The sequence below is a fragment of the Prenolepis imparis genome, unplaced genomic scaffold (assembly GCF_030444845.1).
Source record: "Prenolepis imparis isolate NDT839.2.m4 unplaced genomic scaffold, iyPreImpa1.0 SCAF_11, whole genome shotgun sequence".
NCBI lineage: Eukaryota > Metazoa > Arthropoda > Insecta > Hymenoptera > Formicidae > Prenolepis > Prenolepis imparis.
Genome location: NW_028141169.1, coordinates 593,234 through 610,328, shown reverse-complemented (window position 1 = coordinate 610,328; position 17,095 = coordinate 593,234). Strand labels below are relative to the sequence as shown.

The 17,095-nt window shown below is 36.3% G+C and overlaps 2 protein-coding genes across 8 annotated transcripts; both read left to right on the top strand.

Annotated features, from left to right (window-relative positions):
- The first annotated feature begins 433 nt into the window (after positions 1-433).
- On the top strand, positions 434-1,660 carry LOC145942842 (U11/U12 small nuclear ribonucleoprotein 35 kDa protein). The gene is made up of 4 exons (XM_083049922.1): positions 434-543; positions 803-1,021; positions 1,129-1,342; positions 1,406-1,660. Exons 1-4 carry the CDS (start codon positions 541-543, stop codon positions 1,510-1,512), a joined length of 543 nt encoding a protein of 180 aa, XP_082906048.1. The 5' UTR covers positions 434-540; the 3' UTR covers positions 1,513-1,660.
- Positions 1,661-2,888: 1,228 nt separating this feature from the next.
- On the top strand, positions 2,889-15,168 carry Tpnt (troponin T, skeletal muscle). 7 transcript variants are annotated; one of them, XM_083049900.1, is made up of 14 exons: positions 2,889-3,132; positions 5,115-5,160; positions 6,110-6,133; positions 8,387-8,404; positions 11,036-11,066; positions 11,295-11,399; positions 11,494-11,590; positions 11,669-11,705; positions 11,822-11,927; positions 12,033-12,254; positions 12,661-12,753; positions 12,845-12,925; positions 13,236-13,314; positions 14,455-15,168. In XM_083049900.1, the coding sequence occupies exons 2-14, from the start codon at positions 5,135-5,137 to the stop codon at positions 14,697-14,699; spliced, it is 1,164 nt and encodes a 387-aa protein (XP_082906026.1). In that variant the 5' UTR covers positions 2,889-3,132; positions 5,115-5,134; the 3' UTR covers positions 14,700-15,168. The 7 variants fall into 7 exon arrangements, with proteins under 7 accessions (XP_082906026.1, XP_082906028.1, XP_082906024.1 ...); XM_083049898.1 differs by lacking the exon at positions 13,236-13,314 and adding an exon at positions 14,004-14,082 and having other exon boundaries at positions 2,890-3,132; XM_083049899.1 differs by lacking the exons at positions 2,889-3,132; positions 13,236-13,314 and adding exons at positions 4,478-4,531; positions 14,004-14,082.
- Positions 15,169-17,095: the final 1,927 nt, after the last annotated feature.

Here is a 17,095-nt window from a genome sequence, read left to right as displayed (position 1 = left end):
ACAAAGTATCTCACACGAACAATATACTATTATATATGTATATATATTATATGTGTATTATATGTCTTTTGGAATTCATATGTATGTATTCGATGTCGTCTCTATTTAATAAACTGCAATTATATTTAAATAATAAATTATTTTTTTGAAAATTATTTATTACGAAAAATTATTTCTTGCAGATATTTGCGATAACTTTTTGAGAATTATATTAAAAAATATTAATAAAATTTTTCACACACACACACACACACACACACACACACACACACACACACACACACACACACACACACACACACATACACACATTAAAATAAAAATTGAAAAAAACCACATGTCACAAACATGCATCGAATAAATGACTTTATCGACAGATAGATAAAAATATGGCTACGTAATTCTACGTAATTAAAATAAATGTAGATGGCAGCATCAAACAAGGACTTGGTTTTTCCTTCAATTGTCAAAGATGCGATTTGTTTATATCTGAAATATTTCACTGTATAAATATTTTTTGATTTTCTAAATATAGTTGATATGGTGAGTGTCATTAATGAAGACAATAAAATTAAGAATAAATTAACGCGACTAACATCAGCGTTAATATTAAACTGTATGTATATAAGATTTTATTGTCAACACAAACAACACATTTCTAGGTTATATACACAACTGTGTAACATTTAAATATACATGTCACTTAATTGCATTTAATATTTGATGTTAAAAAGAAATTAGTTTTAAGTTAATAGTAATTTTATGATTCTAAAATAATTTACATGTGATCTTTATGTTTTAGGATGAAAGTATATTGCAAAACTGGAGTCCTTACGCCAAAAATTACGATCCTTTAAAGGTAGGTAGTATTGATGGAACTGATACAGAACCCCATGACAAAGCTATTAGCAGGGCAATGATGATGCATTATGAGCCACCACATAGTTTAGAATCTAAACCAGAAAGAACTATATTTGTAGCTAAATTTGGTTCCAATGTCAATAAATACGATCTAAAAGAGGTAATATTAGCTCTATCGAATGATATATTTAGCAGTTTTATTATGCATCGAACGTTATACAGAATAATGTATAATTATTAATAAATTTTCAATTATTTTTTGTCTAGTTTTTTAGCAAATATGGAGATGTTATTTGTGCAAAAGTCATAGTAGATATAGTAACTGGACACTCTCAAGGATACGGTTTTGTGGAAATGAGAACCGAAGACGACGTTAGAAGAGTGTTAAGACGAACTACAGATGCCATAGTAAAGGGATATAAAATATTTATCGATTATGAATGCGGTCGTAGTATGAAGGGATGGAAGCCAAGAAGACTTGGTATGTAATCAGTAAGATGCATATATACAAACATTGTCAGTTTTAATTATTTAATCTTTCCAGGAGGTGGTTTCGGTGGCAAAAAAGAGTCAGGACAGTTGAGATTCGGAGGAAAGGATAGACCGTTTAAACGACCGATTGTACCTAATATTTTGAAGTCAAAGAGATAAATAGTGCCTATTTTTATATTCTTGCTATACTGTAATATTTCTATTTATTATTATTTCTATATTTAGAATATTAATGGTTTAAATTATATGTGGTATGTTCAGTATCAAATTTTTTGTCATTCGAGAAAATAAATAGCGTTTATTTTAATATATTTATTACACTATTCTTGTTATTTTAACGCGACAAATATTGATAAGAAATGTTTATATTTGATATAACTTTCGCTGAGAAACTATCGAATCGACATGTGTATCGTGTTTCCATCGAAATTTCGCGTGATATCTTCGAGAGATTTCAAAGCAATACGCCACAGAATCGTATTCGCAGGGAACTTTATACCGCACCGTCGTCGTCTCCCACATACGTCTCTCTCCATATAAGGAGACACCGCTCGATTCGATAGTCTCTGTGCATAATTCCGAGTTTAAATTTCTAGCCCAAGGCGCAGCAACGACGATACTGATAAGATAGCGTTTTCTGCCGTGATCTAAGAGATACTCGTCAAGTGCGCCCTTCATCAAGGTCTCGGCGACGGTCTCGCTCCACATTTGTTCATCGCGTCTCCTATTTCGTCGCTCAAAACGACGAGAGACCGTGTCTCCCCAACGTCGTTTTTTTAAATACATCTCGGCAAATGCAAATTGTAAAACGATGATATATAGTTAATAATTTTTTTGAATTATGTATATTTTGCTGCGTATATTTATAGAAATTATGCGTTTATGAAAAAACAATTGCGCTAAGAATTATTTTGCATGAAACTAAAAACTGCTTTCAATTCGAGCAGTACAAAATTATACCGCAATTGTATATAAAGTGACTTTTCTTTATTTAAGAAAAAACATTGATAAAGTGTTTGCAACTATAATATATTCTACAAGTTTCTATATATTAATAAATTTTTATCGATAAAATAATCGTAAATAATTATACGTATAGAGAGAAGATTAACATTTTTTATATACTGTATAGAATTTAAGAATTGAAAAAATTCTCAGCCAGTCGAGCGCAATTTTAGCGAATATTTACAGACCGAATACCGTCGATTCCTCCTTGTCAATAGTCGTAAAAAGTGGGGGCGTGCATCGTAACAGGCCTACTTTTGGAGCAATCGTCCGTCGACGACGACGACGACGACGACGAGGATAGTCGAGAATAGGAGAGTCGCATCACGCGAAGTATATATGTATTTGCAGCGATGGTAGAGAAGAACACGAAAATAGTATCAGCTCAGGATCGTATCGCTCTCGGTAGCCCGTGGATTTCCGTTCTATTAATAGAGAGGGATGAGAACGACTCTCTCTCTCGCTCTCTCTCTCTCTTAACGGGAGCTCGGGCACGCTGCCCGGAACTTTTGCCGATGTCCGGAACCGCGACTTTTCAGACCTCAGAGCCGCTCAGGCTGTCGCGGACTTCACATTCCACCCGGGACAAGCTCCTCTCTCCTGTGCGTGTCTCTCTGTCTCTCTCTATCTCTCGTTCTCCACCAAGTACGTGACACTTCGCTCGCACTCTCATCCGGCTAAGTCACCCTCTTGTGAAATCTACATCTACACACGCATACGAATACATCGCACACGTGCGTTCACGCACCCGTTCGTTGACACCATCCCCCGAGTGTAAGTTTAACTTTTTGTCATTTTGGGTGTGCTAGTTAATTTCTATTTCCTCTCTTCTCTTCTATCTTATCTATAGTGCTGTTGAAGGCAGGGTTGTCTTTCTTGTTCTCCGGAGGAACGTTTGCGACATGAATATTGTGTGTTGTTTCGGTGGTGTGTGTGAATGCTGTGAATGTGAAATCGACGAATATCATTGTTAATTCGAGAAATTTCGCTTCAAGGCTTCATTTTACACTCAGCAAGAGCAGATTATTGCTTTATCAAACCCCCGAGAGTCACGTGATTCGCTCCCAAGAGGATCAATCTAAAGAGGAGACTACGTGAAATTATTTAATCTCCGTAAAAATATGTCCTTTTCGCGCAGAAAGAATTTCTAGTGTCGTTTCAGAAACAAAAAGTGAAGGCATTTATTTTCTTTATCGTGGGCTTAGCCAGTGAAAATCTGATGAATATGCTAACATGTGTCTGCTCGTAGCGCGATTTCATCTACTTGCCAGTAGAGAAAGTCAACAACATCGTTTATCCCAATGCGGCATTAAGTGGAAATTTTTTCATTTTTAGTGCACATATCGAACGTGCAAGTGAACGATTATAAAAATTGCTTGATACATAAAATTAAAAAAATTGCTTGATATAAAAAATTACATGTATGTAATTTTTATAAACTTTATTCCCCGAATTTTTTGATCGATCTATAATCTATAAGAATTTTTTCTTCTCGAAAATTTGATCGTACGAGTTATTTTTCTATAATTACATATTACATAAATTTTTGACATTGCATATTTTATTACCGAAATTTCGAACTAATAAACGAAAGAGAGACGAGGACCTCGTTTTAAAAAATTGCGAAAGATTGATACCAATAATTCGAAATAAAAACCGAGTTTTTATTTCTGTTTAAATGAAACTAGCAGATTTATATTTTAATTTTAATTTATAATTGTTATGATTATAATTAAATTAAAATTGTCAACTTGTAAAATATCACATAAAATTAACAGTCGCAGTTAATGTCATATCTCTAAATAAAACAACGTCTAAAATTATATGTCCGTATGTCGCCCAAAAGACGTCTTTCAAACATTATTACGACGTTTCCTAAATTATTTCTAATCTAGTGTTATAAATCGGCTGTAGTTTGACGAAGCGAGGGTCTGGCTTTCGCAGATTTTTCCATAAAAACTCGAAAAATGGCCAAAAGACGGAGAGAAACGGAAAGAAGAAGATAGAACGTGCTCGAGCGACCATGTTATATCGCTAAAATTAGAGCGACGAAGAGAAAGAAGAAGGGGACGGCTCCTTATAGAGCTTGCGACGTCGAGCCTCGCGGCCAGGGTTAGCAAACTGGCATTTTGTCTTTCTCGCCTCCAAGTATCGGATTACTTTGAGAACGTTGGTGCGTTTGTCATTCAGCTTCGGCTTTTTTCTCCCGTTTCCCTTTCCACACGCAACATTTGTCCGCGCGAGCATTTTTGTACATTCGATTGTCCTCCCCCTCTTCAACGTCCCTTCCCTCTCTTCTGAGAAGGTTTATTCGATATTTTTTTCATTTTATTAACGCGAACTATAATCGGCGTGATTTCCATCCCTTCTGTCATTCCTGTCTCTATTCGCTTCTTTCTTAAATTTATTGTGTCGTTCGGCAAGTGATGTAAGTGAAATTGCAAAATCGATTCGAAAAATCACCCTTTTTCATTGATTTCACACAAGGACATTGAAAGGAAATTTGACAGTGTTACAATGCTAATTCGAATTACACAATGATATTTTTTTTTCTAAAAATCGTGCAATGTGCTTTTATTATATACATATATATATACACAATTATATATAATTATGTATATGTATATATATATATATAATATAAATAAAACATAATATAAAAAAAATCTGATTGAGTTTAATAACATTGCTGCTAAAAAATTTCTTGTCATCGACTTTACAAATTCAATAATAAATGCCTCGTTTTTGTCTTGCAGCGCCTTAAAAAGCCGCCAACATGTCTGACGACGAGGACCAATACTCGTAAGTATACTGACGATTTAACTTTATTAATCATTCTTAAAATCAATTGTAAATTACGATTTATTATTCATATTCATTTATTTTTGAGGCACAGTTTTTTTTTTAAACTGATGTATAAATCCCCAGTATTAAAAAAATTATTAAGATTATGAATTTCAATGAATAATTTCGTGCGTTTACAAAAATCGATATAGCACATTTCTTTAGCATGATATTTTGAAGAATGGACTCGCCTAAAATTTTCGAAATAAAATCTACTATGAAATAATATCTTTGATATATGATATCGCTGCTCTCCGAGAATATCGTAAGTCAAAATGCGAAAAGAAGAGTCAAGATGCGTCAAAGAGACGACGATTTCCAGAATATGGAGTGTCTGAGAGCTTTGCCAAAGTCAACGATTGACAAAAGATCGCGATCATGCTCGTTGATCGTTGTCGTGTTATATATAAATCGAAATATCGAGTAAATCAATATCTCATCCACGTAAGACTAAACAGTGTCTGTGGTGGCTTCGTGTTCGTGTCCCAATGTGCTGTTTTCTGCACTTTTGTTCCAACTGTGCCGTCTCAACATCCCCCTTCGTGCATTATGTCCCGATTGCTCGAATCCGAATAGATACTTTTTAAAACGAGAATCAGATATTTGGTTCGCTTTTAATTTATATCACTCGGTGACATTTTTATACGCTTCTATCTAATACATTTTTTTACATTTTATATTATCTTTTATCTATTTATTTTTTGCATCGCGAGGAAAAATTTACATACTCGCGGAAATTAATTTGCGTGAGAAAAGAGCTTCAAACAACCCCGAAAGGCTTTGAACCTCTTTTTAACTGGCAAAAGCACAATTCCCGTTTGTTACAAGCACATTGAAACTTAAACACGATCTCTTTTACTGTTTCCGCCCCGACTAACTAGATTCTTTTCCGTTTTCTCTTTTGCAGCGAGGAGGAGGAAGTCGAAGAAGTGTAAGTGTCCCTTCTGTTCACGTTAAACACATTCCCCGAATGTCTCACCTGAATATCTTTATCTAACGATCGACTTTTTCACTTTCTCATTTCAGGAAGTAAGTGTCGGAGGCTTGTAACGAAACATTACAGCTACTGCGAAGGCGCGTCGCGTATCGTTAAGAATTTATTTCCATCTTGATTGCTGCGAATATATATCTTTCGATAGCGTAGGTTTTGGACAGATAGATTGCAACGATATTTTCAGATAGATAAAATTTAATGCCGAGATGCTGACGGTGCTTTTTTTTGTTCGCGAAATAGTTAATGAATTCAATATTTCACCGAAAAATACTTATAGAAATTTGAAAAGCTGCGTAGTGCAAATCATAGCTGGTTTTGTCTTCTTTTTTGCAAACATCATTACAGTCAGGCGTGAAAAATTCAAATGCCGAATCAAAATAAAATCAACCGTGCGGCGGACGCAAGAGAAAAATCAATAGCGAGAAAAAAGCACAATAGAAAGTGATTGCTTTTACAAAGTTTTTATTTAAGAGCGTGCGCTCTCTAGCTACACACATACCAGAGATTTCTCTTTATGACTGTGATCTATGAACTCCGCCTTCTTCTTTTTATTTATTCACTCCCTATCTCTCTGTCTGTGTGTATCTCCACATACAACACACAAAACCAATGAACCAACCAACCAACCAACCAACCAATCAACCAACCAACCAACCACCAATCAATCAATCAAACCAACCACCATCACTCGTCATCGACCGATCGGCTAATCGACTTGCGCGGTACGATACAAAAAATGTCGAAATCGAAGGCAGCCGGAGAAGAAGACCGAGTAAGTGTTTTACACACGACACAAAATATTAAACGTCTCTTTCTCTTTTTTTTCGGCCAATATTAAATGGTGTACGCACTGTCGTTTATTTTTTTTCTCGTTGCCTAATCGCTGTCTTGTCTTGTTGTTTCGGTGTAGTCTTTTTTTAATTGTTCGTCCGTTCTCTGTTTTATATATATATATATACTCTCTTTATTTTGTTTTCTTCATCTCTTACACGCGTTGTGCCGCCGCAGTCGTTAATTTTTATTTTTTTTTGCATAAAAATTTTTTGTAGCGATACACTTGTGCTGGCTCTTTCTCTCTCTCTCTTTCTCTCTTTCTCTCTTTTTATCTATCTATCTATATCTATCTATCTATCTATCTATCTATCTATCTCCACCTCTCTTATTTACTTCTTTCTTCTATATTTGTTTTATTTCTTCTTTATTCTTCTTCTTTCACCGAATGGTGGATACAATGACGTGTATAGTGGATACAAAAAATATTTGCACACTTTATATAACTTTTGCGATAATTTTACGCACAAAAGAAAAATATCGCTACAAAGTGCTTCTATGATATACGGATGCATGTTTAACGACATTCTTCTTTCCCTTCGTAAAATTACCTCGCAAAGAATTTATGCCAATATATCTATTCTCTCTTGTCTGTTTTAACTTTTTGGAAGAATATATACTTTGCCGCCGGTGTATTTTCAGCATTTGTCTTGTGTCGCTGTTTAACGTCGATGATTAAACGAAAAGAAAAAAAGAAAAAAAAAAAAAAAACACCGCTATCGCGCTTTTCTATGTAATAATACATACAAACGATATACACATACATACAGATGCATAAAACATGACATATAACATACATATGTCGAGACACTATCCACACTGACAATATACGCAGATCACCCCAATCGCAATTGCCAAAGTATACCCATTTCTGCATTTTATTTCTCCCCGCCTATCTTTGTCTCCTTGTGTCATGTCTGTCATTATATCTGTCTCGCCTAATTAGCTCTGTTGTTCGCAATTATGGCAACTGGGCAAACGAGAAACGTTTTGCAAAAAGCGCTATATACGAGATTCCCCGAATGTGAAGGAAAGTAACGATGAGCCGCTTAATTGTGAAAAAGCAAGACGAAAATATACACATAAACATACATATATAATATATATACCGATATCACGCTTGCAATAAGTGTTGAAACGACCGCAAGTGTCTCGGATGTGCAAATCGATCATCGTTCGCGATAATCGAGCGGTTCGGATTAATTTTGCGCAGAAAAAATAAAAGATATTGGGAGGCGCAAAAGTTGGTGGAGACGAGCGATACCGATTATAATTTACGTGCAGCTTTGTGCAGTCCTACGTAAGCGACGATCAATCACGCCATCTTATTAATGAATGTGTACTTTCTTTTTTTTATAGGGGTAGGGCGTCCCAAAAGTAAGTTGAATATATCGAAAGGTGTTTACACGTCAATAATACACCCCCTTTTTCCCTGTTCTTCGGCCGCTCTCTTACTACATCAACCCCGGAGTCGGTTTTTCCGGCGTCGATTTAACTTCATCTCTTTCTTTTCGCGGAGGCAGTTCTTTGATTAGCTTCATTATAAGACAAACTAATTATCTTTTATTCATTTACGAAGAGACGATGAATCAGACGAAAGATGAGCGAAAAGAAGACTTATTGCTATTCGATTTTAAAGCCCCATTCGAGATCGAATAATGTATAAATATTTGGCTGTTCTTTTATCCGATTTATCGTATAAATTTAAATTTTATAGGTATAAACAAGTATAAATATATATATATATATATATATATATATATATATGTAATGATAAATGACGGAACCGTTTGCCTCTTTCTTTATAGAAACAGACAAAGGGTCGATAAAGAAATGATATAGTTGAAAAGCTAACTGAGACGTCGACGAAACCGGCCGCCAGACCCTACAAATTTGCATTACGACAGGAATGAGATCGTAGAAAACACTTGGACGGTTGTTTGCCAATTTCTATCTATATAACGTGGAAGATCATGTTTACAGAGACGGAATAGATAGCGCGATCATTGGCCTGCAAGTGACGACGAATAATGTCATATTCTCCTGCGGCGTGTTCAGACGTTCGTAAATATTCCACGGTGATTGCGTAATCAGCAAACGTTGCTCACGGCGATACTTGAGCCGTTTGGTAGTCTGCCAAGGCATCTCATAAATATATGCACAATAACGTAACACGGTTTATTCTAAGACCGACGTCTGCTCAAAATGTACCATGCCCTGACGCCGACCTGATCCTTCCTAATGATTCGTTCAATACATCGTTCAATATATAATGCATTTAACATATTTGCAATATCGCATACAACCTTCCAACTCGCGAGTTTTCTTTATATTTATTATTATATTTATTATATTTATTTTTTATATATTTTTTTATATTTATTATATTAACATATTGAATTAATAGTTGAGAATTTAGTAAAGCTTTCAATGTGCGATACAAATTTAAATATCAACAGGCTGGAAAAAGCCAGACGCGGATAGTAAGTGCGTCAGTTTCAAGGAAAAAATGTTCATTAATGACTGTTCATTGATGAAACTTTATTAATGAAACATTTTTCCTTGAAACTGACGCACTTACAATTCGCGTCTGGCTCTTTCCAGCCGGTTGACATTTAAAAATTTATATTACATTAAAGTTGACGTAAATCGAGATAATTTTTTCATAGCTGTCCCGTGATCTTACGACAATCTGCATAAAATAAGTACAAAGGAATTATTCGGTCGGAAAAAACGTGTCACCCGCATTTTGCATTCGATAAGTAGTTTACGCGAGTACGTTTTGTGGATCTCAATCCTGTCAGTGATATGTCTAATCAATCGTTGTCAGTGTTCGAAGCTGCCCCCACCCCCCCTTTTCCCCCTCGTGTTACTTTATATCTCTTTCGCGTGTTTTATACGTTTTTGTCTCTCTGATTAATAACGAATTAACGAGTTGTACATAATTAAGTCTTGTTCGAGTTATGTCAAAGTGGTGTCATTATGCCCCTTATACTTCAAGGCTAAGTTGTTGTACGATTTTTCTCATTAATTATATTGATTTTACGCCACAATTTTGATCGATTCGCAAGCAGTAATTGCCATGTGCCCGCAAACCTCATTAATAAATGATTCTTATATATCCCGATGATATGTCTTTTACTTTATATAAAAATGCTTTAAAAATCGGCAAACTTCGACGAAAGGCTTTAATCCGAAAGGGATAGCGAAAAAGAAAACTTCCTTCCCAATTTTACGTTCTCTTCTAGCGACTTTAATTTTCGAAACAGGAATCGCGTTCCCGAATTTTGATGAACTGATTTCCGGCTCCAATAAAACTTAATTAAACTTTTCGGAAACAATTTTGAGCAAATATTTTCGCTCAAAATTGTCATCTCAAAATTGTCCAGATTTGTAGATACGCTTCTATGTAAACGCGGCTATTTTCTCCAATGTCTCTGATAAATATATATATATATTTGTCTTCTAGTCGCTTATATACAAATCCACAATCTTCATGAATGAGTAACTCATCCAAGATAGCCATGGGATCCCTCGCTATTATCATTAATGCCTTTCTTCCGATTCGCTGCGGTGCGCACTTTGGTTTCTTCTTTCTACATGCTTGCACATTATTTGCCTATTTTGCCTTTTTCTCCCCTTCATTGTTCCTCTTTCTCTTTTTCTTTTTCTTTCTCTCTTTTTCTCTCTTTCACGTCGCCTCTGGCTCTTCTCCTCTGTCCTTTTCATATTCTGTCTTTTTCTCTGATTTTCTGTTTATCCGTCCGTGTATCTATCTGTCTGTACTGTTCCGCCCATGTGTTGTCTGTGTGTGTATACGTGCGACGAGCGGCATTGAATAATATGCACTACGGGAGAGAATGGAGTTGTAATATAAAGAGTAATGGAGAGATGGACGTGAGAATCGCGTATGGAGTTCCGGGGGATCTCGCGAGATCTTCCAAAGAGCGAATTCAACCGTGATTTAAAGAGAGTTACTTTTGTTTTCGCTCCGGCCAACTTCTTCAGGGAATCCGGCGAGAATATCGAGTTTATGAAGGTGAGTATCTTTGAGTGATATCTGATGCAACAACACGTCGAGCTAGCGCCCAACCCTCTATACGTCTTCTCCCGATACAAATTGTTTATGAACAAATAATTGTAAATTGTAACGTAAGCGAAACATTGCTCTTTCTTTTAATCCTTTGCTGGGCTCTAGCACGATCGTTGAAGCAAATACAAACGTGTGCGTGTGACACGTGACGATAATTTGTCATTAAAAATTCAGAGGCAAGAACAGAAAAGAAGCGACCTTGACGAACAGCTTAAAGAATACATAGCGGAATGGCGAAAGCAGAGAGCCAAGGAAGAGGATGAGTTGAAGAGATTAAAGGTACAATCTTCTCTCTTTATATACATTTTGCGTTCTCTCCCCGTATATCTATTTAATACTTCATTTAAAGATTAATCATGCCTATTGCGTTTAGGATAAACAAGCCAAGCGCAAGGTCACTCGCGCAGATGAGGAGAAGAGATTGGCGCAGAAGAAGAAGGAAGAGGAGGAACGTCGCCAACGTGAAATCGGTAAAACGACGCAATTTTTTTTTCTTTCTTCCCTTAAACAGATTTAAATATTCAATCGAGCTTTTTGAAATTCTTCAGAGGAGAAGAAACAACGTGACATCGAAGAGAAGAGAAGGTAAATATTTCATCTTTCATGTTTCACATAACAAATATAAAAATGTTGAAAAACTTGCTGGAAATACAGCTAAAAAAATGTTATATTGAATATTGCTCTCACTTGCTGTATTTTAGGCGCCTGGAGGAATCGGAAAAGAAGCGACAGGCTATGATGCAAGCGATGAAAGAAAGCAGCAAAGCCAAGGGTCCAAACTTTACCATCACGAAGAAGGATTTGGCGGTGGGTAGAATCGAGTATTCCTTTCTTTTTGTTATTGATTCACAACAATTTTTTTAAAATTTTATCTGCAACAATTTGATGAGAATTCTTTGTACGTAAACGCAGGGTAATATGCTTACATCGGCGCAAGTTGAACGTAACAAGACGAAGGAGCAGCTCGAGGAAGAGAAGAAAATCTCCCTCAGCATTCGCATCAAAACGTTGGAGATCGAAGGTCTGAACATCGAAAAGCTCCGTACTAAGGCTACCGAATTGTGGGAGGCCATAGTCAAACTTGAAACCGAAAAGTACGATCTGGAGGAGCGACAAAAGCGTCAGGATTACGATGTGAGTTTTCACGATCAATATTAATCTATATAATTGTAAAAAGAAAAAAAAATACTTTTTTATTCTTGTCTGAACAAGATGAATTTATCAAATCCTCTCAGTCAACATTATTTTCCAAAGAAAATCACCTCGCTTATAATAAGATTTTTTATGTACCTTTAATTTTGTGTTGTAAAGAGAGGTAAATTTAACCGTATAAAAAATTATGTAAAAACATATAATTTTATTTATATACGCGTAATATTTTTATATATTGTAGTTTAATTAAAAAAAAAAGAAGAGAGTAAATGAAATATATACATTGACCGTTTCCGCTTGAGAAATAAGTCGCTCGGACAAGAGTTTAATTATAGTTGATGTTGTTTTCGTGCTACATTGATAAATCGATATTGCCCTTTTATCGTAGCTTAAAGAGCTGAAGGAACGTCAGAAGCAACAACTGAGGCACAAAGCCTTGAAGAAGGGTCTCGATCCCGAGGCTTTAACTGGCAAATACCCCGTACGTAACTTCTATTATATCATGTACAAGAAAAAAAAAAAAAAAGAAAACAGAAACCGACATTTAATTGCGTGAATCGTCCTTTTTACAGCCGAAAATCCAAGTCGCCTCGAAATACGAACGTCGCGTCGATACCAGGTCCTACGACGACAAGAAGAAACTCTTTGAAGGTGTAAGTATATTTTTTTAAGTATATACCTCGTTTTACTACATGTTAAAACTCGCGTTTGACAATCGTCAATTCTAATACGATATTAAACCAACAGAATTCGTACATGACACTTTGTTTTTATACGAGCCGATCTTTACACAGAATATTCACATTATCAAAAGACACCGCCACATATAAATGTACATAAGAGTATAAGAAATTCTTTTCCCGTTATTATACAATATAAAAATAATATGTCAAAAATGTGAATAGGAATATAAACCCATGTATAAGTAGCGATTATAGTGAGCATATATCGATTGAATCGCAGGGCTATGACACGCTCTTAGCGGAGACCAACGAGAAAGTATGGAAACAGAGATCGGAACAATTTATGAAGCGAACCAAAAGTGAGTCCAACCGTGATCTCTCTGTCACTATATCGCCCATCTTTTGCTTGCCTTGTTGATTGCATACCCTCAGAATCTCTCATCAGCGATCGTGTCTCTAATTTCTTTACTTGTTTCACGTTGACTAAACGGTCGAGATAGCCACCAGCCAAGTTACTGTTGTGTTCGTGTTGTTTCAATGGTGTACGTAAAAAAAAAGCACGGTATACCGTGCGATATTTGTGCTCATACCGATAGCGATTTTTTTTTCTTACGTACACTGCCAGCATGGAAGAGAGAGATGCGACAGCGGTCACCAATCAACCGAAAATAATCTCACTGTAATAACGTTGTCGGCGTCTGTGAATTTGTTCACTTTGCAAAGATGTGATACGTTATATCATTCGATACTCCTCCTCACGATAAGGGTAGATTTTTTGTGACCCTCATCTTCGCGCGAAATCCAAAACTTCGTCTTCGAGCGCTAGAACCGAGCGTTGAAGATCGCGATCCATTGTGGAGGATAATTGTTTCATGAGACTTTGTAGTATTAATTCTGTCAAATCGTAATCCCCTCAGCCCTCAAACTTCGTCATGGAGAGATCTTTACGAAGGAAAAGCGACAGTACGGAGGAAGGGTTTTCCCAGACAAAAGTCCCCGATGTGTGAGAATAACTCCTAGCATGCCATTCTGTCCGTTGGTGTTTCAGGGTCTGACCGACCAGCAAAAGGAGACCGTAGAGAAACAGTGGTCCGAACAGAAGGAACAGTTCTTGGGTCGTCAGAAGAGTACGTATGATCCCCGCTTTTTCGAGGCTTCGAATCGGAACTAATCACAGTTTCGAAAGTACTTTCGGTTGGGTGAAGTTAAGCTTCCTCGCTTCCTCGAAATATAAACGCGCGTATATTTTCCTCTATTAAATAAAATCACTTGATATTTTTTGTTAAAGTTGCCCGAAAATTAATTTGGAATTTATTCCGCTCTAAAATATTCTAGCTTTATAATCAATAATTTCAAGAGTCGCTGAACGTTTCTCTGTACAAAGATTCAAAATATTTTGCGCACATAGACATTTAATAGCGTTAAAAAAATTGAACATTTTTTCTCCTAATCCTATATAACTTGTACAAAATTAATTTGTTACTTTCCGTAAATAATAGCGAAGTTACCTAAGTGGTTCGGCGAGCGACCGGGCAAAAAGACTGGTGATCCCGAGTCACCAGAGGGTGAAGAGGACGTGAAGGCCGTCGTCGACGACGACCTTGAACCGCAGTTTGAAGAAGAGGAGGAAGAAGAGGGCGGCAAGGAGGAGGAAGTTGAAGAGGAAGAGGAAGAGGAGGAAGAAGAAGAGGAGGAGGAGGAAGAAGAGGAAGAGGAGGAAGAAGAGGAAGAAGAGGAGGAATAAATCGTTTGATCGCTTCGGCACGATTCGTATACAGATATTAAGAAGCATATTTTGAAAATTTTCAAAATGATCATCGCGCAGTCTCACGTTAACATTTCTTCGAACCGTCGAATGTAGTCGGTGGAATGTGGTCAGTCTAGTTCCGAAAGAAACCCTCGTCTCCTACATTACGTTACATCAAATTTTCCTTCTCTTTTCAACATTTAAATTTATTTTCTAGACGAGACAAACGTGACGAATGTTATTCTTGACTAGTAGATTTCATCATTCTACTAGCGTTATGTCACTGTCACCACTATGACTACTAAAATACTACTACTATCCATTACTATTCTACTACTACTTCTATTGTAATTGTTACTATTGCTACTACTACTACTTCTATTACTATATATTATTATTACTATTATTATATTGTACAAACACAAAAAACACAAATTATTGAAATAAAGCGGTTTATCATATAAAATCTGTCGCAAGAATGCAAAACTTCACCCACAAATATATATATATATAAAATGTCTTCTATCGATCGATTTTAATAACCACAATCTTGAAAAAATGGAAAGATATAATATAACAAAAGAGAATAACACCATTTGAGAAAGAAACAGTTCAATTATATAATATTCTCGAAGTATTTTTTTTCAAAGTATTTCATTCTCGTTCACCTTCAATAGAACGTTTTAAAACGCTTGACCCTGAAACTTGAAATGAATCATTCTCTGTATATTATGCCGTGCATTGTTTTCATGATAGGTCTTATCGCGAAATTGACGTTATCGTCCTTGAGTTATGCGGAAGAGCTAATTCGCGTTTGTGGTATCTGTTCAGAGGCAAAATGTAACAATATTTTTTCAATGTCGTAATAAATATATCGACGATACATACATTTTTATCGTATTTTCATGGGATGACATATTCGTGTCGAGAATTGAAATAAATTTTTAGTGGACTATCGAGAACGTACTTGGTCATTTTATCGTGCGTATAAGTGCTAATTGATTGATATTGATATTGGCAACTGCACAAAATTCACTTGAATCGTGATAGCTTTACTATGATAATAAATGCTTCTATGATAATAAATGTTACGTCGAGTTCGTTATACTACCGATTCGAATTAATAAATTCAATTCTGACATCATTCACATACATCATACATAACTATTTCGCCAACAGTTGTAGCGACAATTTTAACAGTTAGTGTTTTGGATTTTAAAAAAAATTTAAAGTTCTACCTAAAATCTCTCTGAAAAATGGACTTAACAATTTAAACGAAGAATTTGACTCATTACATTATTTTCGGGATAAAAGGCGCGCGAATAGACGGTTAGTTAAACATTACGCGAGAGTTTCGCGTAAATGTAAGAATAATTTCTCGGAAATAGCGTGGCGATACGCGCAAAAGAGCTAGAATGCGGTGCCAGAAAAAAATCGCCTTCGGAAATAGATTTTCGTGCGGAGACTCGCGATGCCGCTCGCGATGATTGCAAAGAGATCTTGCCGCGAGAGTTGATGAAGAACGGACACACAAGACGACGATTAGAATTGCAAGCAGGTCCGCGGATGAGAACAATGATGCGGTGGCACGAGAACGGAACGAGGCGAGTGACGTGATTAGCGACAGAGTCGACCATCTGCCTCTGTCCGGTTGAAGCGATCAATTATTCATTTGCCCAGTATTACGAAGAGCAATTAAAAAGTATGCGCGACTGAATCGTGTCTCAATTAACAATACAAAACCCTTTTATTCCCTTCATATTTTATTCTGTCATCTATTATCGCTGTTATAATATTAATGCGCTTCTTTTTCTTCTTCTGATAAGATCATTAAATCCTCTAGGTACTAACAGACCCTGATTAATTCTTACCCGATAAATCCCAATTTATATTCAACCTGAATACTTTTTATTTGCATATGTGATCCTTTGTTTAATCCCTAACAAATTTGGAGTAATTCCTGCATTTAATTGTTCGAAAGAATTCATTCTTGGCGTATTATGAGTACAATCGCGAAACAATAATTTGTACTCTTTAAAAAGGCAGAATAGAGTTAAAAATAGCAAACGGAGAAGATGAAATAGTTGGATTAATATAATACCGTGTCCCACGTACGCGCTTCTCAATTTTGCGAAAACGGAGTCGTCTTAAAGTTCAATTCCAAGTTTAGATCTGTCATCTACACGCCAAGTGCTGAAGAATCGAAATCGCTCAAGCTCGATAGTCGCTCGAGTCCATCGCTAACACGCTGACGTATCGCTATTTCCCTCCGGCCTGGGTCCGCCGTCCTCTTCCTTCGTTCGACGGCTCTCGTTGTCGCTCTCCCTCCTCCTGTCTCTTTCCTCCGTCCAAGTTACACTTGGTCGCCAGCCTCTAGTTGTCTCGGACGCAAC

Bases quoted from the DNA above. Each gene is read 5' to 3' on its own strand.
- LOC145942842 (XM_083049922.1), top strand. The intron at 1,022-1,128 runs GTAATATTAGCT...TTTTTTGTCTAG, and splicing joins ATAAATACGATCTAAAAGAG to TTTTTTAGCAAATATGGAGA. The intron at 1,343-1,405 runs GTATGTAATCAG...TAATCTTTCCAG, and splicing joins ATGGAAGCCAAGAAGACTTG to GAGGTGGTTTCGGTGGCAAA.
- Tpnt (XM_083049900.1), top strand. From the start codon at position 5,135: ATGTCTGACGACGAGGACCAATACTC. The intron at 11,400-11,493 runs GTACAATCTTCT...TATTGCGTTTAG, and splicing joins ATGAGTTGAAGAGATTAAAG to GATAAACAAGCCAAGCGCAA. The intron at 12,926-13,235 runs GTAAGTATATTT...ATTGAATCGCAG, and splicing joins AGAAGAAACTCTTTGAAGGT to GGCTATGACACGCTCTTAGC.